This window comes from Coffea arabica, chromosome 5c, assembly GCF_036785885.1.
Source record: "Coffea arabica cultivar ET-39 chromosome 5c, Coffea Arabica ET-39 HiFi, whole genome shotgun sequence".
Classification (NCBI taxonomy): domain Eukaryota; kingdom Viridiplantae; phylum Streptophyta; class Magnoliopsida; order Gentianales; family Rubiaceae; genus Coffea; species Coffea arabica.
The window spans coordinates 38,733,249-38,756,322 of NC_092319.1; the positions used below are offsets into that span (position 1 = coordinate 38,733,249).

Sequence of the window (23,074 nt, forward strand, 5' to 3'; positions counted from 1 at the left end):
ATATCTCTTTTCAGTGCTTAATATTCAGCAAATTAATTGTTTCAGTATTCAGAATTCAGAATTCAGATTCAGTTTTATCAAACGGAGCCTGACTTGGCGCATAAACTGAAGTGATCAATAGTCCAAAAATGTAATCACCTCATCTGTACATAAGAAAGGCTTCTTTTTTTTTTTGCATAAATTTTTCTCGCAAAAATGTAAAACATAATATTAGTGACCTAGATTGTGGTATAATTTTGATCAGTAGTTGGCCTATTATGTTATGGAATTTGCTGTTGTAGAAGCCCTGAATCCAAAATCAGGAAAGTAGGGTTGTATCCTAGAGAGCCGTAAATAAACCAAAAAAAAAGGGAGAGAGAAAAAAAAACCAAAAGAATATTGAAATTGGCTTTGAGTTGATATGTTTTTGCCAAGGTACTACTTTCACCTTATTCAAAAGCTAGCAACTTTTCAAAGTAAAAAAAAAAAAAATCAAGATTTGTATGTCACGGCGGTGAGTAATTTTGAATTGTATTATAATCTATTATTTGACAAATTATAAAAGCTTTGAATCAGCCAAATTTCAAAACTCAATTTTGCTTTCAAACCAATGCAATTTTTTGGCAATTGCCAAGTTCAAGAATAGACTCAGAAATTGTGGCTTAGGGAAGATTTACATGGATGACGGATGTATGCTTGTGGGGCTAATGTATATTTTTTTTACAATCTTTACGGGGCGAAAGTGTCAATTTCATAAGGCTTTTAGTAGAAATTCCAAAATTTTCAGGTAAATAAAAGAATTTTAAAGTCATAACAATGTTGCATATTCGTACAATATTCGCCATTGGCCAGGCCAAATTAAACTTGTCAACATTATTACATATATCCAATTTTTCTACGAAAATTCATCGAATTTTCATCCTTAATCGTTTGTATCTGTTTTATTTTTATTTTTTTCTTTTACTTTTGCTTGTACATTTATTCCAATTTTTTATTTACTGATGATCTTCCGGAAAAGTTTTCTGAGCAATCCCCAGATAACGTAACGTTGGACACACAATTTTCCACCTATGGTCTTCTGCCCGGAGTTCTTAACATCAACTTTTGCTCCACTGAGGTATGACCTCGAAGGGCGGTAGTAAATATCCCTCTCTTTCTGAGAGTTTCTCTCTCTTGCTGAGAGTGTAGGCTCCTCGTGAAGTAGGAGGTGGACAAAACAGTATCAATTGGAAGCCATATGCCGGCCGACCATCCCTCTTTTTTAGTAGCTTTTCTTGGCTGGTTCTAAGTTTATTTTCTTTTGATGCTTGCTGGGTCATTCAGGATGTACTAACGCATGCTTTTCTCGTTTTCTGAGTCTTTTTGTTTTTTTTACTAGTCTTTCTATAATCTTGTGGAAATTATGCTTCTTTGAACTTTTCTTTTTCAGGAGTAAGCTGCAGATTCTTCACAGTGTTGTGTCTAGGGGACCTCGAATTACCTCTTAGTCATGGCTGATGAACTTGCAGAAGTGATGAAAAAATTTGACTTGAGTAGTAGAGAAAGTGAGGAAGTGGATTTGAGTGAAGAAGATGCGGACCCAGCGAGAGAGGAATGCAGAATGAGCCTTTTTGGGAAGGTAATGGGGGAAAGAGTAATGAATTTCACATGAATCAAAAGCTTCGTTAACCATATGTAGGGATATCCTAAAGATATGGTGGCTGTTGAGATTGGCGTAAACGTGTATCAGTTCTCCTTTACTGATCAACAGTGTATTACAAAAATCCTCAATGGTAGACCATATGTTATTGATAATCAATTGCTGAACATAAAAGAGTGGGAAGAAGACATTGAAGGCAACCCAAAAGCCTTCTCAACTTCTCCATTGTGGGTGCAATTATGGAATCTTCCAGTGCACTGGCTAACTAAAGAAATTGGCAGGAAGCTAGGAGCAGTTATTGGACCAGTGGAGGATGTGATAATTCCAGCCGGGGGTAGCAAGGAGGGAAGACATCTAAAGCTAAAGGTATGGGTAGACATAAGCAGGTCTCTACTTCGAGGGACTATGGCAAAGATGAATGGTAGCTCAAGATGGATAGAGTTCCGTTACGAGCGGTGTCCTGATTTTTGCTATGAATGTGGCATCATCGGACATAGTGATAGAAATTGCAACAACAAAGATGCAAGGCTGCACTACAACAACAAACCACAGTTTGGGGCTTGGATGAGAACTCAAAGCAGCAAATCACCTCCTAAAAAATCCACCGCTACCAGAGCAGAGAATGCCAAGAGCCAGAAGGAGCAGAGGAACTCGGTAGCTAATCAATTACTGTTTGAAGGAGAGTACATTGTGAACACTGTGAAAGTCCCCAGAAACAAATCCCAGGAAGATGGAGAGCAACCAAACACAGCTCAAGGGAATGATGGGACAGGGAGTCAGATTGCAAAAAGGAGGGAAGGTTCCCGCGCTCTCCAAAAATCATCAGTGGAAGAAGACCAGGGAAATAGAGAGGGCTCTATACCTACGACGACCAGACCAAACACAAATGATACTGGCCCAAAGAAGAGTCTGTGTGACCCTACTTCTACTGAGATGGGCCAATTGACTGAGGAGCACACTGAGGCGGAATGTATGGACATAAGTGAGGCCCCAAGTCAAAGTATAGTGACGAAACTCAAGGATAACTTAACTCAAATCCAGTCAATGCAGGAAGGACCAAAAGCTAACCTCCAGGTACATCCAGGGACTTCCTCTACTGGTCCAAATAAGAGTCTGTGTGACCCTACTTCTGCTGAGATGGGCCAAATGACTGAGGAGCACACTGAGGTGGAATGTATGGACATAAGTGAGGGGCCAAGTCAAAGTATAGTGACGAAGCTCAAGGATAATTTAACTCAAACCCAGTTGATGCAGGAAGGACCAAAAGCTAACCTCCAGGTACATCCAGGGACTTCCCCTACTGGCCCTAAGAAAATCAAAACCAGAACAGAAATCAAATGCACCCGAAGAGGGAGCAGAAACCTGCAAAACAGAACCCCCCCTAAGACGGTTAACAATGAAACATCAGGGGAAACAAGCAAGAGGAAATTTGCTCTCAGAGATGAGGATGGAGATTATATTTTGGAGGATGAGCAACTTGGGAAAAAGTGCAGAACATCAGAAGACACCTCAGAGAACCAAGACTCGAAGGTGGAGGAGGCCAACCTCAAATGGTCTCCAAGTACCATATGAGAGTATTGGCGTAGAATTGCCAAGGTGCAGGGAGCCCCTTGGTTATTCCCTATCTGAAGGAGGTAATTGGCCTTCACTGCCCTGATTTAGTTTATCTTTGTGAAACTAAGAATAAAAACAGTTTTATGGAAAAATTCAAAAAAAAACTTAGATATGACAAGTTGTTTTTTGTGAACCCGAATGGAAGAGCAGGAGGGCTAGCTATTATGTGGAAAAATGAATTGAAGATAGAAAAAATTTTGTTCACTCATATCACCATTGAATTTAAGATACCTACTAGTAATGAGCATGATGCATGGTGGTGTGTATGTTTGTATGCAAGCACAGATGACCAGGTGAGGAGAGCGCAGTGGGAATTTTTGAATCATAGAAGGCAGATATGGGGAAAGAATGTAGTCATTATTGGTGACTTCAATGATATCGTTTCTAACGATGAGAAGTAGGGAGGTAGGATTAGGAGCAGTTGGTCCTTTAAGGACTTTAGGGGGTTTATCAACACCAATGAGTATGTTGATCTGGGATATGAAGGTCTTCCTTGGACATAGAGTAATTCATGGGACAATGCAAGATCAGTCAAGGAAAGACTGGATAGAGCGTTGGGAAGTGTTGCATGGGTCACTACATTTCTGTCAGCCAAGGTAATGCATTTAGAGAACCAAGCTTCTGATCATAGTATGGTGCTCTTAGACTTAAATCCTGAACCCAAAAAGGCAAGAAGGAGGTTTCATTTTGATGCTAGATGGCTCCAGTATTTTGAGGTGGAAGGAATAGTGAGAAATGCTTGGAATAAGCAGATAGAGGGTTCCAGAGGCTTTAAGGTAGCTAAGAAGGTGAAAGAATGTAGAACTGCTCTCACCCGATGGAACAGAGGGATTAATAGCAATAGTAAAAAAGAGATCAAGAAATTGAAGGAAAAGTTGGAAGAGTTAGAGAAACCCCATTTAGCCAATGGAGGCAATAAGTCAACTATGGCTAATGAACTAAAGAAGCTGCTTATTGATGCCTATAAAAAAGAGGAACAATTCTGGCACCAAAAATCAAGAATCAAGTGGCTGAAGGAAGGGGATCAGAATTCAGCTTATTTTCATGCTTGTGTGGCCACCAGGAGAAAAAAGAATAGAATATCTAAAATTCAAAAAGCTCAAGGTGGATGGTGTGAAAATGATGCAGAAATTGGGGAGGAAGTGGCTGCGTACTACCGCAAGCTGTTCACATGCTCATAGCCTAATGACTTTGAGGAAATTCTGAAGGGCATCCCCAGGACAATTACAACTGTGATGAACTTGCAGCTTACCAAACCTGTCACAGAAAAGGAAGTCAAAGCAGCACTTTTTTCCATGCATCCTAACAAGGCACCAGGACCCGATGGTATGTCCCCCATCTTTTTTCAAAGATTTTGGTCTATTATTCGTATTGATTTAGTGGAGGCAATTCAAAACTTTTTCAGTACTGGCCATATGTTGAAAGCCTTTAATGAGACCTTAATCACCCTCATCCCCAAAATTGATACTCCTGTCAATCTTTCCCAGTACAGGCCCATTAGCCTTTGTAATGTTGTCTACAAAATCATTGCTAAAATTCTGGCTAATAGACTTAAGCCCTTGTTAGGTGGTTGTATCAGTCATTCTCAGGCTGCCTTTGTCCCAGGCAGACAAATTATAGACAATATCATTATTGCACATGAGTACATTCACTGGCTCAACAATAAGAGGGGAGGTAAGGATGCGTATATGGCTCTTAAGATTGACATGTCCAAAGCGTACGATAGGATTGAGTGGAAGTTTTTGTTTGCTGTCATGGGTAAAATGGGCTTCTGCCCAAGGTGGATTAAATGGATTCACGGTTGCTTGTCATCCATGTCTTTCAGTTTTAACATTAATGGGGAAAAACAAGGCTATGTATGTCCCACTAGGGGAATTAGACAGGGAGATCCTCTGTCTCCCTATCTTTTCCTTTTTTGTGCTGAAGCCCTTTCTCGTCTTCTTAAGCAAGCCACTGAGGATAAAAGAATTTCTGGGATCAAAATCTCCAGACAAGGTCCTACAATTTCTCATCCTTTTTTCGCTGACGACTCTCTTATGTTTTGCAAAGCTAACAATGACGAAGCTACAGAGATCATGCGAATCCTCAAGCACTATGAATGGGCCTCGGGACAACAAATAAATATTGAGAAATCATCAGTGTTCCTTAGCAAAAATATTTCACAAGCAGAAACAGAAGCTGCCTTGAGACCACTTGGCAACATCCAACTTGTCAATCAAAGCAAATACCTGGGCTTGCCCATGGTGATTGGTAGATCAAAGAATAGTGTCTTCAGGTTCATTAAAGACAGGATGTGCAAAAAGCTGCAAAGTTGGAAAGGCAAAATGCTGAGTTCTGCCGGCAAAGAGGTATTACTCAAATCTGTGGCTCTTGCTCTCCCTTCATATGCAATGTCAGTTTTCAAACTATCTGCTGGACTGTGTAAAGAGCTATGCGGGATGATGGCTAAATTCTGGTGGGGAAGTGATTCTACAGAAAAGAAAATGCATTGGAAGAAATGGGCTGATATTTCTGATGTCAAAGGGAAAGGAGGACTTGGGTTCCGGGACATTCAATGCTTTAATACCGCCTTACTAGCCAAACAAGTTTGGAGAATGCTTACCAATCCAAACTTGTTGGTTAGTAAAGTGGTAAAAGGAAGGTATTTTCCCAAATCATCTATTCTTGATGCACACGCAAAAATGGAGCTTCGTGGATCTGGCAAAGTCTGCATAGTTCAATTGGAATGCTGGAAAGTGGATTAAGGAAACAGGTTGGAGATGGCAACACTATTGCAATTTGGAAGGACAGATGGCTCAAAAACAGCTCAGGTAAAATCTCCACACCTAAGCTACAAAATTGTCCAAATGACAAAGTCTCGGAGTTGATTCATGACCACAAGTGGAATTTTGACATTATAAACTCCATGTTCTCTGCTGAAGAGACCAAACTAATCACAGCAATCCCACTTAGCTTATTTGGCGGGAAGGACAGGTACACTTGGTGCAGCAGTGCAAATGGTGAATACACTACCAAAACTGGATATGTCAAAGCCAAGGAAAGAATGGAAAGAAACAACAAAAGACTGCTGCTACAGGAAAGCACTAGTAAGAATAAGCAGAATTCCAGAATTTGACATCAAGTTTGGGATCTCAATATTAAGCACAAGGTTAAACACTTCCTGTGGAAATGTCTACATGACATCCTTCCCACCAACGACAATATTTTCAAAAGAACAGGAAAAGGAGAACCTTGGTGCAGGAGATGTGGGGAAAGTGCAGAAACATTAGAACACCTCCTCTTCTTTTGCAGGACAAGTGAGCAGATTTGGAAGACCTTCCCTATCCAATGGGATGGCCTGGAACATTTGAAAGGGAGCTTTTGGTCATGATGGGAGAGCTTACAACAGGCTAGAGAAAGGGCAGATGGCAAAGCTCACATTGAAATGACAACCAACCTACTCTGGCATATCTGGAAGGCAAGAAATAATTGGAACTTTAACTTGATTAACCAGGAAGGTTACCGGATCTCCCAATATGCCATGGCGGACTGGTTTGAGTTTAAAGAGGCAAACCTCCTAAACACTTGTGACAAACCACAAAACACTTCTGAGTTGAATAGTCAGGATCAGACTGAGGAACTCCAACAGCAGCACTCGACTATCATTTACACAGATGCAGCAGTGGACCAACGAAGAGACAAGTTTGGTATTGGTATAGCAGCTAGAGACAATAAGGGCAATCTAATCTCTACATGGTCAATCCCAACCTCATTAAAAGGAGAGGCTGCAACCCTGGAAGCTCATGCTATCAGAATTGCCTTGCTCAAAGCATTGAAGGAAAATTGGACGTCCATCTTGCTACTTTCTGACTGCAAAGTTCTGGTTGACAAATTAAACCACTGGAGTGAAGACCTATCTGACATCAACATTATCCTGAGAGATATCAGGACATTAAGTAGCTCCTTTTGGCGTTGTACTTTCTCCTTTGTTAAGCGAGAAATCAACACATGTAGTCATGGTTTGGCGAAATTCGCCACTAACCTTATCAACGAAACTAGGTGGAAGAATAGCTTCCCTGTGTGGACCTCTACGGCTGCACAAACTGATTATCTGGCAGTTGCCAACTAGTATGTACATGTCTTTGTATGTATCAAAGATTTTGATGATATAAATGAATGACTTTTGACAAAAAAAAAAAAAAAGGTATGACCTCGAGTGTTTATCTTTTAATTTTTTATTCTTTGGTTAAAAATCCTTTTATTCCTTTTCCTAATCTGCATTTTCAATAACCCAAATTATATAGTTATTGAAATTCTGTTACGGTCAAGAGAATAAGTATTTTATGCCTTTATAGTACATGGCATGTCTTTTAAGAATTTTGTAACTTAGACAATTTCCAAGGGAGCTAGATTAGTGTAACTTAGCCAAAAAAAAAGGTGTAAATTTTTTGAAATTTTTTTAATGTGTTAACTATGGTGAATCCATGTAGACATGCATTGGCAAATATGACCACAGTTGAAAAAAAAAATTATGATTGTAGTTATTAATTCAAGAGAGGTCTGTTTAACTTGCTACCTCTTTTACATTTTAAAAACTTCATTACGGTTAAACAAAACGTTTCATCCATCTTCCAAAAGAAAAAAAAAAAAAAGAGTTAATTCCAACATGTTCTCTTCAACTTATTAGAATTTGTATTTTGGTCGTTAAACTTCAAATTGGATCACTTTGGTATCCAAAATACAAAATTTGCCCTATTTCAATAATATCATCGACAAAAGTGAGACAGATTTTATACTTTAGGACTAAAGTGTCATATTCTAAAATTCAAGTACCAAAGTGAAAATTCGAGTATAACCTACCAAAAAACAATGCACAACTTTACTTAGAAACATCCACCAGTTGGTTTTCATTTGATTTTCTAGAACACGGTACCATTATTAGAGGACTAACTATACTTTGTATCCTGAACTTATACCTTATTTTTGCTTTATACCATAAACTTTAATTTTAGACACCTTAGACTCTAACATCTCATATTTGTTCACTTAAGTCCAATCTATAATACGGTTAGCAGTATAGAGGATTGCGCAACAAATCCATTTTTTTACATGACATATGGGGATTATGAGATGATGGTAATACACTACTACCTAGCAGAGTGATTAAAGTATATGTTATGTACATGGTCCTCTATTCCATTGCTTTTGCAAATGCTATTACCGATCGGACTTAACTGGGATAAATCTGAGATATTAGGGTGCAAACTTTCGAAATTAAAGTTCATAATATAAAGTGAGAGTAAGGTATAAGTTTGGGATGCAAAATGAAATTAGTCGTTAACTAGATGGAATACAAATTTTAACTCAAATTGACCCAAGAAATCAAGTAGACCATTTCAGTTTTTGTATAAAATGGCTGGTTAGTTCATGCATTATGTCTCTTTCTCCAATATAATTGATTTAATGTTCAATGCACACAAGTTATCTCAATTGGTAAAAATTGGTTACTTCCTTACAGAAAATCAAGTGTTCGAATTGTATCGCAGCGACCTATGATTTTGGGGAAATGATTTTAACTTGTAGTGGTGATCAAAATCGAATTCATTCAAATTTTTATCTACCAAAAAAATCAACGCGCACCTATGGTGGTACAGAAGCATATATGCAGGATGCAGCTCCAACACTATTACAATATTCATTATCTAGTTTTACTTAATTAATAAAGGATATACAATATACCTTGAAGAAATTAATTATTTAGGATAATATGACTAGGATGATCCCGTCAAGCAAAACAAAAAAAAAAACTTTCATTTCTTTTACTCCAATATAGGAATCGTCTGCTTTCCATTGCTTTAACATAGATATGTTTTAAGATTCAAAATTTTTTAAAGGATTAATCTTTCTTAAACTGATAGTATATACACTGTTAGTTTTGGATGAATGATAATTATACAAAATTTGAATTTGAAATCTAACGTTTGCACATGTGTAATGAATCCAACGATGATAATATATACATTATCAGTGTATATAAGATTTACTCTTCCTTTAAGTACAATCAATAGAAAATAAATATGTGTGCCATATGACATTCTCTGTATCTCGTCGAATTTAAGTAAAATGGTGCGATCACATTTTTCTGGTCTGTCTACAAATAATAATTAACTATTAGATCTCATGAGCATTAGTACATAGGAAAACTAAAGACTTATTTCAGACGACCAGAAAAAATTAGAAACAGAACTTAGGTTAACTAAAAGAAATTAAGTTGTTTGTCTGGAGGAAGCAAATGAGCATTTAATTTTCTGCGGTCGATGAAAAGCCAGATAGGAGATGTAACGTGCTCATCTTTTTCAAATCCTACTTTTCTAAAAAGTCTGCCATGGTCATTTTTTTCCTGGGCATAGACATTTTGGTCATATTAATTTTGATTAACTCATTTCTTGATTACAAGACAAATATTTATCTACCCAATAAAGTAGGCAATTATTGTCTTTTAGATCTACTATCAGTTTTCATGTGGGCGTAGAATATTATTGTACCCTTGAGCTTTTTTCCTGCGTTGATCTCTTCGTGTGCAGGGAAAAAAAAAATTTTGAGGAAGAAACATTTTGGTCTCAGTGATTTTCATTTTTATCCATGTGTGTGTGTGTGTAAAGTCTAATAAGATTAATTGAATGGTCTCAATACTTTTTCATCACTTGTTATCATCGTAAAGAAACAAAACACAAGACAACATGGATTTTTTGGCCAATTCCAGCAAACAAAAGCACTTTGTTCTGGTACATGGTGCAGGCCATGGAGCATGGTGTTGGTACAAGCTGAAGCCACTGCTGGAGTCTACAGGGCAAAGGGTCACAGCAATAGACCTATCAGCCTCTGGGATCAACACAAAAAGCCTGGATGAAATTCACACACTTCATGACTATGCAGAGCCACTGATGGAGTTTATGGCAGCAGTTCCCCCAGACCAGAAGGTCATACTCGTTGGCCATAGTTTTGGTGGCTACTGCTTGGCTCTTGCCATGGAACACTTCCCAGAGAAGATCTCAATAGCAGTTTTTGTAGCAGCTTTTATGCCTGATACTATTCATGATGCTTCATATGTTGGAAATCAGGTAACTCTTTCTACTCCACATTATTCTTCTTGTCCTTGTTTGTTAACAAAAGAATGAGGGATTTTGGGCTTCAACCATTTCTGATGAGAATTGTTGGAGAGTGGAGACAACTGAAGACTGAAAAGTCCTAAAAAAGATTTGAATAGATGTGAGGTAGACTGGCATCCTACTTTTTATCAAGGGTTGCAGGATGAAGCAGTAAAATGGAACCATTGCTTGATTCAATTGAATTCTATGTTTTCTTGACATGTGTGTAATATTTTTCTCCAAGGGATCTCATCTACCATATCTCCACAAATGGTTCAAATTTGCCATATATAGGTATTCTCAGGTATACACAAGAAATGTCAAATTCATACGTGTATCACAATCTACGTGTATCACAAATTTGATTTTCATGGATATCGTCTTATGTCAACTTTGTAACCTATACATTTTGGTGATTACTATTGCAATCTATATCAATTTTGTGACCTATACATTTTGGTGGTCTCAGTGTCTATGAACCTGCATCAATTGTTAGTTTATACAAGAACATGTGTATTATTCCTTTTAGCTTATGTTCTAAACTAATATTAGCAGTAGTAGGTCTTTTTTTTTACTTTAAAATAGCCAGGCATAAACTCACAATATCGAAAACACAATTTTCTTGAAAGTGTTTTAAATGGTTCTCTCCAGCAAGATTATCTCCACCAATGCAGGATGTAATGTAAACTATACTTACATTTCTGGTTATCATTTATAAACGAAACAGAAAACACTACTCCACTCTATACTTCTGTAATTTTCTCTTATAGTCAGATACTTAATTTCCTTTCTGCATTGATATTTTCCTGATGCTATTCTTGAAAAGTTTGCTGAGCGGTTCCCAGCAGAAGATATGTTAGATACCGAATATTTTGTCTATGGTAGCTCGGAGGAGCCAAGAACTGTAATGTCTTTTGGGCCAAAGTTTTTGGAGATAAATGCATACCAACTGTGCTCCATGGAGGTATGATGACTCAGTTGTTCAAGAACTTGAGGATTTACACACTTTCTGCATAGAATTTTACATGCCAACTGGACTGGATGCCGTATAAATTTCTCATTTTTCTGTTCTGACATGAAAATTTGAGCTTGCAATTGAATAATCATATTCATTTCCTTTTCCAGGACCTTGAATTGGCAAAATTGTTAGTGAGGCCAACCCACACACTTAATCAACATTTTCCAAAAGCAAACAAGTTTTCAGCAGACAAGTATGGCTCAGTTCAGCGAGCTTATATCATATGCAGTCAGGATAGAACATTTCTAACAAGTTTCCAGCACTGGCTAGTAGAGAATATAGGGGCAACAGAAGTTCGAGAAATAAAAGAAGCAGACCACATGGCAATGCTTTCAAAGCCCCAAGAACTTTGTAAATATCTGCTGGATATAGCCAACAAAGTACATCTAAGCTGAATTAGAAGGATTATTTGTGTATTTTCTATTGTAGAAATAAAATAGTCAAGAGAATAAAATCACAACTAAAATGCTGCAACTTTTTACCTTTTATGTTTTGAGACAAAAAATTCTGATTTCTGCATAAGAAAGTACTTAATTGCTCGGTATTCTATTTTCTGACAGGAATAATCCTTTCTTGCCAAGTAATTGTGCTAACATGTAATCCTGACAAATATCAATCAGAATAGGATGCAAATTACAAAACATTTCCTGCATGTCAATTGTTGACAAATGCAGATAAAAGGAAAATGAGATTCTCAGGAAGACAGGATAAAAGATAAAAGCCTCAAGTATAGTTCTGGCATCTTCTAGTAAGAACTCTGTTTTCATAGCTCAAATAGTAAAACCAGTCACCCCTTCGTGACGGTTCTTCTGCTTTTTCAGTTCTAAAATGGCCTTGTCTTGCGACCTGATGCTCGACCACATAGGAGAGCATTCTTTGGAATAGGATACTCGTCTCTCAATGAATTTGCAGGAGAATATACGCGAAGATAGAATTGCTGTCCCAAGTATTGACGAGCCCAGTTCTCTGATCTGACATTCCACATCCCAACATTGTCCAGAGGCATGTAAAGGGCAGTCCATGACCTTGGATAAACCTGTATAGAAGTTACAGATATGAAAATTAAGTTTGACCTCAATTGCACAATATGCAGGACTGCACATTCTAAAGGGAGCATGAATAAATGAGGCATCAAACAATTTAGATCGCAAAGTATCAGGTCTGCTATAAATTGTCGTGCATGAATAGTTAAAAGATATGCACTTTAAGAAAGATTCAAAACCACCAAGTACCTGAACGGTGCAACGAGAGATTCCATCACGCAAGTTGTAGTTTGATCTGCTGGCAGGTGACCACTGTCCACCATCCATCCTGCATACAAAACATGCTCAAGTAACTTCATAAGCGAATCTAAACACTTCAGCAAAGTTTCCCAGAGATAATACTTCTATAATTTATTTCCACAGCAAACTGGAAAAACTCATCCTAAAGCCTTGTATTTGTGATAACATGTCATGCTATTAGGGCAGAAGCCACATAATCTATGAACAAGATCTTGATGTCAAGGCAGACGACTTACCCAACAACAAAGAAGATATGGCCATCAATGTGCCATGACTGGACAGTGTCTTCCGAATTCTCAAACACCACCTCAAAGAAAGCTCTAAAATCAGCAGCCATAACTGAAGTTTGGAGGTAGCCACCCGAACCAGTGGGATTGTCAGGCATACTACCAAGAGAGAATACCCCCTGAATGTTGTAGTAGTCCGCAAGTTTAAGTGGCGTGTCAGCTGGGACAAATGACACACTGTTCACGGCATACCTCTTCTTACCATTGATGACAGGAGCAGAGTTCGCCAGTCTAATGGTACGTGTAGTATTCACCATTCCATAATGATAAGAGCCTTGAGGGTTTGGTCTTGGTCCACTAGCCGTTAAGTTTTGCCTGGTTTGAGGCAAGAATTGGACTAATCAGGAGATCTTCTAAAGGCTGATAATGGAAGTAGACAATACTAATTGACATTTGAAGGCAAGCTACTTGTTAAATGAATTAAACACTAGCTTCATGAAAATCCAGTGATTATCAACTAAAGCCAATATATTAAATCTTCCTACTGACAAAGAAAGCAATCAATGTAACTTTTCATGGTGATGTCAGGACATCTAGTTACATAAAAGCTGTAGAGGTGATACGTCACATTATTAATGCAAAAGAGTATATTCTCAAACCATACCTGATGGACCGAGCCTGGTTGAGAGACCAATCAATCTCAGTTGTTGGACCACCGGGGGGAGGCCCAACAACACTTACTGCTGAGTTACTGTAATGAAGAAGGGATGTTGCTGTAAGCACTTGGGAGGTAAAACGTGTTGAGAATACTATATAATAGTCTCGTGCAGGTTGGTCAGCAGTGACCAACACAGAGCAAGACTGTCCCAGATGGAGATCAAAGGAGTCGTAGGTGTTTTGCAATGTATGGGTCCCTTCAACCTCAACTAACAACATCTTGTGCCCCTGGATTCTGAAATTTAGGGATGTCACAAGCCCCACATTCGATATCCTGAACCTATAAGTCTTTCCTGGACGACAAAGTTTTGGTTCATTTAGAATATTAACAGAATGATAAGATACACGGGACCTAAGTAGGAGGATTGCTCTTTCATTACCTTGATCAACAGTGAATGTATAACCATTTGATCCACGGCCATTTATTAGAATGCCATCAGGAAAGGGAAGGTCATGTCCACCATCTAAAATTGCTCTCAGATCCTAACAGGTTTAAAATGTGGACACATCAGTTATCACTCTGCATATGATTCATCAAAATTTTGTAACCATAAGTCACAAAAACCGATCAACAATTCCTTCAATTTAAAACCCAAGATCTTACTGTGTGATTTTGCTTGAACCAATCACCAGCCAAGATGGTATACTCTGCAGCAGGAGGTGGGAAAGGAACAGGAATGACAGAACGGCTGTAAATTCTGATGCTACCATAGCCTCCAGCAGCTTTGTGGAAGGCGAGGGAGGGAAAGTAGAAGAAACTACCAATCTGATCCTTCACTTGAAGGACATAAGTGAAGTTCTTTCCTGGAGGGATAGGACAGTTGGTTCCATAAACTCCATCTTGCCACGAATTCCTTCTCTGCTGCACGCCATTCCTGCCAAGTTTCCAAACCAACAGAAAGAAAAGATTTTATTACTTATCTTGAACTGCTTAATATCTCAATGATTTCGAAGTAAAATTCTGGATGATACTGCTCCAAAAAAAAATTAGCGGACTAAAAAGCCAAGTTAGACTACAACCATTTGAGGCTAATTAAAGGAGCAGATTCATGAAGAGCCCATCAAACTCTAACTGAACATCTCCTCTAAGAAAACATTTCCCCTACTTGTCAACTTTTAAGAAGACTAATGCAGAAACAGCATCACTCCGTGCCCATAACATTCCAGAGGAAGAAAATTGAAAAGTATTCACAGTCGTGGAATTGTTTTAAAGGCTTTTTTGGTCCTTCACTTCAGTTGGATATTAAAAACAAAAGCCTGCTCTGAGAATCACTAAGATAATGCAAATGTTGTTGTCAGCAGCCAGCACCATTTAATCCCAAGTAAAACAGGTTTCTTGGACTTAGATCCCACCCATGGTTGGGGCAATTATTATTGTCATTCAAAACTCGGAGTGCATTTGGTAAGGAGTAGTTAAGATGCAAGTTGCACTGAAGCAAAACTTAATGCACCTTTCTTCATTAGACAAGCTTCTACTATTTCAGCAAAAATAGTAGAAAATTGACTAAAACAAAGTTGACTAAAAGATCATTAATATAACAAATTCTAAAGCCTGTACAAGCCAGACACATCATTTCAAGTCTAACTTCTAGTCCAACTTCCCAAAAAATCTGAAACGCAGATCCAGATGCAAGCTTCTATTATTCAATACTTTGGAACCACAAGATACAAACCAAACTAGCCACCATACTAGATTTTGGACAAACGTAAAATTGTAAGGTTTAACATAAGGAAAAGAACTTGTTAATTATTTCTTATGTTCCTATATATATAGAAATCTACAAGGATCTGAAATGGAAAAACATAATCAAAATAAAGTTACATTCTTTACCATTTTACACATGTTTAAGTCTCAATGCTGTGTAATTCAAAAGCCAGTAAAAACTGATTTAAAAACGCAAACAACCAAATCACAGCTTGGTGTAAAAAAAAAAATCTTCAAGCAATTTCTAGATATTGAGAAGGAAAAAGGAAAACTTTGACATTCTTTACATCCAATCCGGCACAGCAATAATATTCAAGACAAAAAATGGAAAAACATTGTCCTACCTTCTCAACTGCAAACTTCATCAGAGAATAAAGAAACAGTAACATAAGTAATATATTCATTAGCAGAACTGACCAAGATAAGAGGAAAGGCTCATTCAAGCTGTTGAAAACACTAACAATCAAGTTCTCATTAGTCACTGAAGTAATTTGTGGTCCTGGAAACTGCCCATTTATCAATATCCCCTGCAACATTTCCGATACATTCATAAACGTAACCTCACAAGAAATATATATATATATATACCCAGTAAAAATATATCACAAAAACCAAGAAAACGTGAAAATCTTGAATCTTGAAGAAGAAAGGAAGAAGAAATTACCTGTTGCTTGACACCAAGAGGATAGATATCTCCATAAGTCACGTTCCATGTAAAGAACTGATATGGATCTTCTCCATTGATGCATTTCATTAGTAAAACTACTGCCACCACCATTGCTGACAATCTCCCCAGCCCCATATCTTCTGGCATTTTCACTAATCAACAAACGAAAAAATCCCACAAAAATGGAGAAAAAGAGGGGTCTTTGATGGGATAAATGAATGGGAAGAGATTTTTATCTATTTAAAGAAAAGCCCAGCAAGTTCTTTAGTTCTTCTTGCTTTCTTGAACCTTATTACTGTGGTAGTATTGGGTTTTTTTTTTTTTTTTTGGATCAGGCGTAGAGATTATGGAGAAAATGTGGGGAGGTTGTTTTTAGCAGAACAAGTTTTGGAGGTAAAGCAGTTCTCTTCTTCTCAGACTTCTCTTGAGTTCAGTGACCGCGGTCTTTTTTGTACAGTGTGCAAACGCGGTTACTTTATTATTTTGTCTTTTTTAGGTTCTGAATTTCCAGCAGGTTTACAATAGCGGTTCAGATTGGATCGCAAACAGAGTAACTCGATCTGAACGGTTGGTTTTAATTTTTAATTTGAATATTTTTAATGGATGTCTAATTTAGTACACTTCTTTTTTAAACTTAATTTGGTACACTTTATTTACATTAAATTTGTTAGGTGATTTCAAACACTTACATTTATATCTCCATACATTTAAGCTTTTTTGTTTTATTTAATTTCAATCATATATACACACACACACATATTGAATATATATATAAATAATAGAACAATGTTTGGTTAATTAGTTCCTTAGATGGTAGGTTGATTATCTATTTTTCAGTCATGTGAACTTCTTTAATTTTTTATTTTTTAGTTTTAATTATTTTTCTCTTTTTTTGTAACAATTCCTTTATTAACTTCCTTATTTATAGTAACTTTCAATCAATTTATTTATTTGCACCTTATATATATATATATATATATATATTGTATCAATTATACCTTGCTAAATTCTTTTATCAATGAACTTATAGTTTTCCTTTTCTAAAACCTTTCAACAAATTATGTGCAGGTCCGTTCAAATATCAGGTCAAAAACTAGTTGAAAAACTAATACGGGGCATCTTTCGACGAGTGGACACTCATTAAATAAATCTTTTTAATTTTTAACAAAAAGAAAATTTAGGCCAAGTTAAACGTAGTTGGATTTGGATTTACTAAAGACCACTTACCTTTTTCTTTTTTTTTTTTTTTTGTTTAGGATTTTTTCAACACGGATGTTCAATAGACATTCATTAATATGTCTAAGTTGACCTAACTCATCATGTATAAATAGTTTATACATACTAATAATTACTGAGTTCCCTTTTATTTATATATTTTTCCTAATTAGTGTTACATTTTAAAAAATTTAACACATGAAATACAACTTAACGAGTGCCCAATAAGCATTCTTCTTTTTATATTTAACTTTTTAATAGTGGTGGTATGAATTTCATTTTTCCTTTTTATTTGGGTGAATATGATTATATATTTTGTTACTGTGTTGAGATTTGCAGTAGCTAATGATTGAGGCATGCCTTGTTAATGGACTTAAACAAAGATACAGAGTTGGGCGATAATTAGTTCATGCAATCAACAGTATTTAATATCTCTATTTCATCATTTAATTTGATCTGTACAATGCCAGAGTAGAGGGCATTATGAGAAATCACTACAGATTACATTTCTTTTTCTTTTTTTTTTGAGGAAAATTCATTAAAATAACATTTAAAAAAAAAACCTCCTTTGGCTTTCAATCATAAGAAGGTAAAAGGCAGGCAACCACCAGATAAATTTATTAGGGAAAGTGCAATTTTCCCTATATCACAGGGCCATCCTTGGGTAGGAAAGTGATATTCTGTACCACCATCTGGTAAGAGTATTAATGCACATTACTTACCAAAACCTATGCTCCTGCATGGAAAATTAATAGGCAACATCAATGTTCAATGTATATATGGTCCTACAGTTGTGAATTTTTTATGTGTTTTTATTATTTATTGATATAAATGTACTAGATATTTTCTTAGGGCCCTTCTACTCTGCACGTTTTACAATGCAAGCTCCATATCATTTTTTGGGTATAAATATAAATTTTTCCAAGAAAGTGTTTGCAATTTAAGGGGTATATGATAATTTTAGGTATTTTATCTTGAGGATAAAAAATAGAAAAATCCTTCTTCTAACACTTTTATAGTTGAATTTTAAACGACGATTGTAGGTATCATGAGAATCATTACATACAAAATTTGTATAGTTCCGGATTTGATCCCTCAAGTATAGAATGCTGCAATTTGATCCCACTTATAGTCTCGAATTTGTATTATCACACAAATCCTAGCATGGATCCTTAATTAGGTTCTTAAATTTATCCAAAACTTTGAAACATCAAAGACCCAAAAAAACTTCATTTTGTACTTGACATGGTTAAAATTTTGTCAATACTTAAAGGACCAACACCACAATTTTGCCCTAATAGCATAACAATAATACGTGTGTTTGGATTGAGATAATTTAAAACAAAAAAATTTACTTCACAAATTTCAATCATTTTTTTTATCTTTTCAACCATTTTTTTATCTCATATACATCACATCATAAAAAATGGTACAATAATTATCTCAAATAAATCATCCAAATAAACTCTTATCCATATCCGTGTGAATGTGATCTATCTGGGTCACACTTTTTTGACTTGGTGCACCGATTTTTGGGTCAGAAAAACAAGAGTCAATTTTGTATAGGACATATGCTTTAACCAACAAAAGTAATTTACACAATTACATATAATCAATCACCTGTCCCCCTGTCTGTGTCTGTTCCTATGCTGCAATTAATTTAAACTACGCTCAAATTGCAGATTTTGTCATCTGTTTACCCTTTTCGAGGAAACAATGGGCAACACTACCAGATGTAAAGCAGTTTTATTTTACGCCTACATATGACCTTTTAATATACAGTGACAGTCTACCATTAAATTTATGATATATATGTAAAAATTAATTTTTAAATTTAAATTTTATATAATTATCATTCATAAAAAATTAATATTACGTATAGAAAAATAATCTCACGTAGCCATTTTTCAGACGTGTAAGACCCACACGGCTGAATATGTCAGAAATTGACAACAGGAGCCCCGCGTGTATGTGTGTATATATATATATGTATATGTGCGCACACATACACACACGCAAATAATCAGCCTGTGCACATTAGGAATATTAATCCATGCAATTATTTTAACTAGATTTCACCTCACCAGGTAAATCCCTCCCCCAAAGCAGTATTTGAATAGACAAAAATTAAAAAAAGAAAAAAGAAAAAAAGAGAGAACAATAAAGAAGTGATGAAGGGAAGAAAAGGGCTAAAGGATGTTGGACACTTAATGGGAATACATCTTCTAAGACTGTCTAAAGACTGCCATTGCATTGACAAAAAGCAGAAAAGGATAACAGAACAATTGCAAAAGAGCTCATCGATTAACTTTAAAAGGATTCTGATGTCGGTTACAAACTTGAGACTTTATACAGAGAGTGTTAGCTTAGCCTCTCAAATGTGTGTTGCATAATTTATATGCTAATAAATCTTTACATCAAGAAACTTTTTTTATATTAATTCCTTTTTATTTTGTGTTTAAGCTTTTCCCTCCAGAACTTGAAAAATGAGTGACTTATTAGATACATGCTTTCATTTTTTTTTTTTCATGTTTTACAAATTAAAACTATTTTTCTTAAAGATCTATTTTATATACATTTGTAGGACTAATGACAGGAATGCTCTACTATTATCCCTACAGAAACAAATACACCTTATTCAAAAGAAACAAATTTAAACTTATACCGCAATTTTTTTTTTGTGGGTTCTTATTATTTTTTTCTTTTTTCCGTAAGAGTTCTTAATCTTTATTCACTTATTAATGTGCATCCTATACGCAAAATGGCCAAAAAGAAAAGAAAAAGCATGGCTCTGCAATAAGTTCTTTTTTGTTTATTAATGTATCAAAGAAAAGAATAAAGAAATACAGAAAAATGTGTGAAAAAGAAAGAAAAAGAAAGGCAAGGAGAATGGAACTTTTTGACCTCCCACGTGGTGTCAGCATCCTGATGGTCCACTACCAAATCCGATCCTAATCAATGTCACATTCATGTCCATGCAACATCACATCAACCGTAAATGGGGTGTCCCCTTTAGTAAATGGGATATAAATTGAGGTCTGAGTTTCTCAGTCATCGGAAAAAGTAAATGGGGTGTCCCCAGTTCCAATCTCTTTAGTTGCGAATCAATAGAAATTCGATATAAATTGATGTCTGCAGTTCCGGTTCTCTTTAGTTGTGTAAATCAATAAAATTTGGGTTAATTCCATTTTGACCCCTCAAACTATACCCTTATTCCTACTTAAGTCCCTAAATTTCAAAATGGAACACTTAAATCCCTAAACAAAAATTCGTCTCACTTAAGGAAATATTTTGACGGAATCTGGGTTGCCGTAAGTTTTCCACGCTCTGTTAACCGAAGGGCATAGATGGAATTTTCTGGTTAAAAGGAAAATAAAATTGGCCAAGAGAGGGAAAGTTCCCCGCCATTTGACTAATACTCGTGGGTCCTTACATGACTCGCTCCAAATCCAAATCATAAAAAGGGTCGGATGTGCCCTAATCAAAATGAGAACAAAATGGGACTCCTCAAACGGGCTGGGGAAGAACGAAGACAGAAGAAAAAGAAGCAGGCTACAACAAAATAGGAGAGATGGTCAGGGAAACTTGTAATTGCGGAAAACAAACACTACTGATGACATCATGGATAGACACAAACCCAGGAAGAAGATTTGTTCGATGTCCTCAGTATAAGGTAATGAACAAGAAGTTTTTATAATTTGGCTTACTGTTGGAATTTAGGTGTTTTTGTGATTTGTTCGATGATATTGTGGTATGTAAATAGGAATTGGGAGGCTGTAAATATTGGGACTGGGTTGATCCAGAAATGTGTCAAAGATCTAAGGAAATAATACCAGGACTGTTACGGTCCAAGAACAAGATTGCAGCTGAGGTCGAAATGTGGAAGGAGATGGCCAAGTTACAACAAGGAAATGCGAGAAGGTTGAAGATGTACCTGATGCTTCATTGGGGTGTCATTCTCTTATGGCTCTTTTTCTTCAAATCTGAGGCAAAATGTGAAAATGAAGTTGGAGAAGAAGTTGGCCTATGATGTGGGAAATTATTATTTTTGCCTAATGCTGGGATCAAAGGTCATTAGGGGGATGGTTATCCAAGTTTCCTTAGTTGTAGGTTTTCGGAATAGGCTGTGTAGTGAACTATGTAATATAAGCTGGTTCTAGTGTTGATACTGCAATACTACAATGGATGAGTGTTTTTGCTGGTTATGTATGTAATTTGCAGTATCAACTATTATTTTCGGATGTAATGCATTATTAGTGGAGCCTAAGTGTACCCTTGTAGTTTAGGGACTTAAGTGTCCCTAAGAAAATATAATATAAGGATTTAAATAATCCTTTTAGATGTGTAAAATAACTGAAGTGTCTCATCATTTACATCATTTATATAGAATAGTTCCTCTAAATTGTTCCCTGTTATCCAGTTCATTATAACTTGGTACCAACCACAGCATTTCGTAGAGAAAAAGGCAAGTTTAGCCTTACACAAATAACAAAGAGTATTGTTACTACTAAAAACTGTAATGTTTACAAATACAGAGCAGGTTGTTGTATGTACTATCAAAAACTGCTCATTGTTAAGCACAAGTAGCAAATTCAAAAAGTTTTGGAGCAGGTTGTCCTAGTTGCACTCAAAAACTGCTCATTACCTAAAAGCATAATCCAGGTACCTAGTAAGTCCATGCAATCTGTTAATTCCCTAACACCAGAAGCAACCCTATTTGTTCTTGGCATTTAAATTCCCTAAACTAGCATGTTGGTTCCCATCTCCATGGAGCTACACATTGTCAATGCCAGATGAATCCTTGTGGTGGCCCGCAACCCTCTGTAACGCAGACAAGTTAATGCACATATGACCCCTCCAAGTGAATGGTACTGGCTGAAGTCCTTGGGCAAGGTGAAAATTTACAGATAAGTCCTCTGTGTATCTCTCATCTAGGTATAATTCTGGAGCTTTCATTGTTACTCCGGGACTGTGGGAATAAACTATACCTGTAGCATTGGAGTTCAACTGCATTCATTAAACAAGGTGGAGACGAATAAGAAAGTGAATAGTCAAAGTAGCAGTAAGTTTAAGCGTGTGTTTAGGCACTTGACATACCTGTGTAGTATCAGTGTGAGTCTTCTTAGTCACTTGGTTATTGTCAGCACCTCTATATGGGTTAGAGGGCTCATCTCCTGTGCCAGTACCCCTTTTCAAGCCAAGTTCTCCTGTCATATCAAGCGAGTTTCTAAATGTCCACTGTCGATGTTTGCAATTGTTTTTACTGTGACCATATTTACGACAAAATGAACATTTTCTGCCTTTTTTGATAGTTGGTTGTCCTTGAGCACCAGTTGGTTAATTGGATGGCATATCTTGTGGCATACTGGATATGCTCTCCTGGGTATTCAGCATACCAACATCAGCAGTTAACCCACTCTTAGATGGCTCTTGAGCACTTGAATTGTTGTTAGAAAGGAAGGCAGATTGGAGTTCATCTCCTGCAGCACCATGTGCCATACTAGGCATCCCATCTTGTGTAGTAACAGGCTGTTGTTTAGCACCTGTTTCATATCCTGACTTCTTATTAGCTGGGCAGCTTCTCTTATTGTGGCCATACTTCTTGCACAAACTACAGCTCATCTTAGTGCCAATCTTGCTCACTTTGTGAGGTTTATTTGGATTGACACATGATTTAGAAGTTGCTTCCTCTTCACCTAGACCCCTTTTTCTCATTTTCTTCGGCCTACCAGGTGATCTTTCAAAGTTTGGAGGCTTCATTGGTGGTAAATTAATGTGCTCCCACAAATTTGGTCTATTGATAGGATTTAGCACCGGCTCATAGCTTGCCACGTAAATAGTTTTCAAATATGTGTGAGATACATGTTGCTCAAGTTGCTCATG

The 23,074-nt window shown here is 36.6% G+C and overlaps 3 protein-coding genes across 4 annotated transcripts; 2 read left to right on the plus strand and 1 right to left on the minus strand.

Annotated features, from left to right (window-relative positions):
- Nucleotides 1-3,622: 3,622 nt before the first annotated feature.
- On the plus strand, nucleotides 3,623-4,413 carry LOC140007323 (uncharacterized). The gene is made up of 2 exons (XM_072050053.1): nucleotides 3,623-3,637; nucleotides 3,736-4,413. Exons 1-2 carry the CDS (start codon nucleotides 3,623-3,625, stop codon nucleotides 4,411-4,413), a joined length of 693 nt encoding a protein of 230 aa, XP_071906154.1.
- A 5,293-nt stretch (nucleotides 4,414-9,706) lies between these two features.
- On the plus strand, nucleotides 9,707-11,865 carry LOC113690601 (norfluorocurarine synthase 1-like). Of its 2 annotated transcripts, XM_027208594.2 has the most exons (3): nucleotides 9,710-10,332; nucleotides 11,186-11,323; nucleotides 11,485-11,865. In XM_027208594.2, the coding sequence occupies exons 1-3, from the start codon at nucleotides 9,952-9,954 to the stop codon at nucleotides 11,770-11,772; spliced, it is 807 nt and encodes a 268-aa protein (XP_027064395.1). In that variant the 5' UTR covers nucleotides 9,710-9,951; the 3' UTR covers nucleotides 11,773-11,865. The 2 variants fall into 2 exon arrangements, with proteins under 2 accessions (XP_027064396.1, XP_027064395.1); XM_027208595.2 differs by lacking the exon at nucleotides 11,186-11,323 and having other exon boundaries at nucleotides 9,707-10,332.
- A 39-nt stretch (nucleotides 11,866-11,904) lies between these two features.
- Nucleotides 11,905-16,392, minus strand: LOC113690600 (L-ascorbate oxidase homolog). Its single transcript, XM_027208593.2, has 8 exons — nucleotides 15,974-16,392; nucleotides 15,727-15,836; nucleotides 14,209-14,479; nucleotides 13,985-14,087; nucleotides 13,552-13,897; nucleotides 12,897-13,262; nucleotides 12,610-12,688; nucleotides 11,905-12,413 (listed from the first exon to the last, which is right to left on the minus strand). Exons 1-8 carry the CDS (start codon nucleotides 16,121-16,123, stop codon nucleotides 12,201-12,203), a joined length of 1,638 nt encoding a protein of 545 aa, XP_027064394.2. The 5' UTR covers nucleotides 16,124-16,392; the 3' UTR covers nucleotides 11,905-12,200.
- Between the last annotated feature and the right edge of the window lie 6,682 nt (nucleotides 16,393-23,074).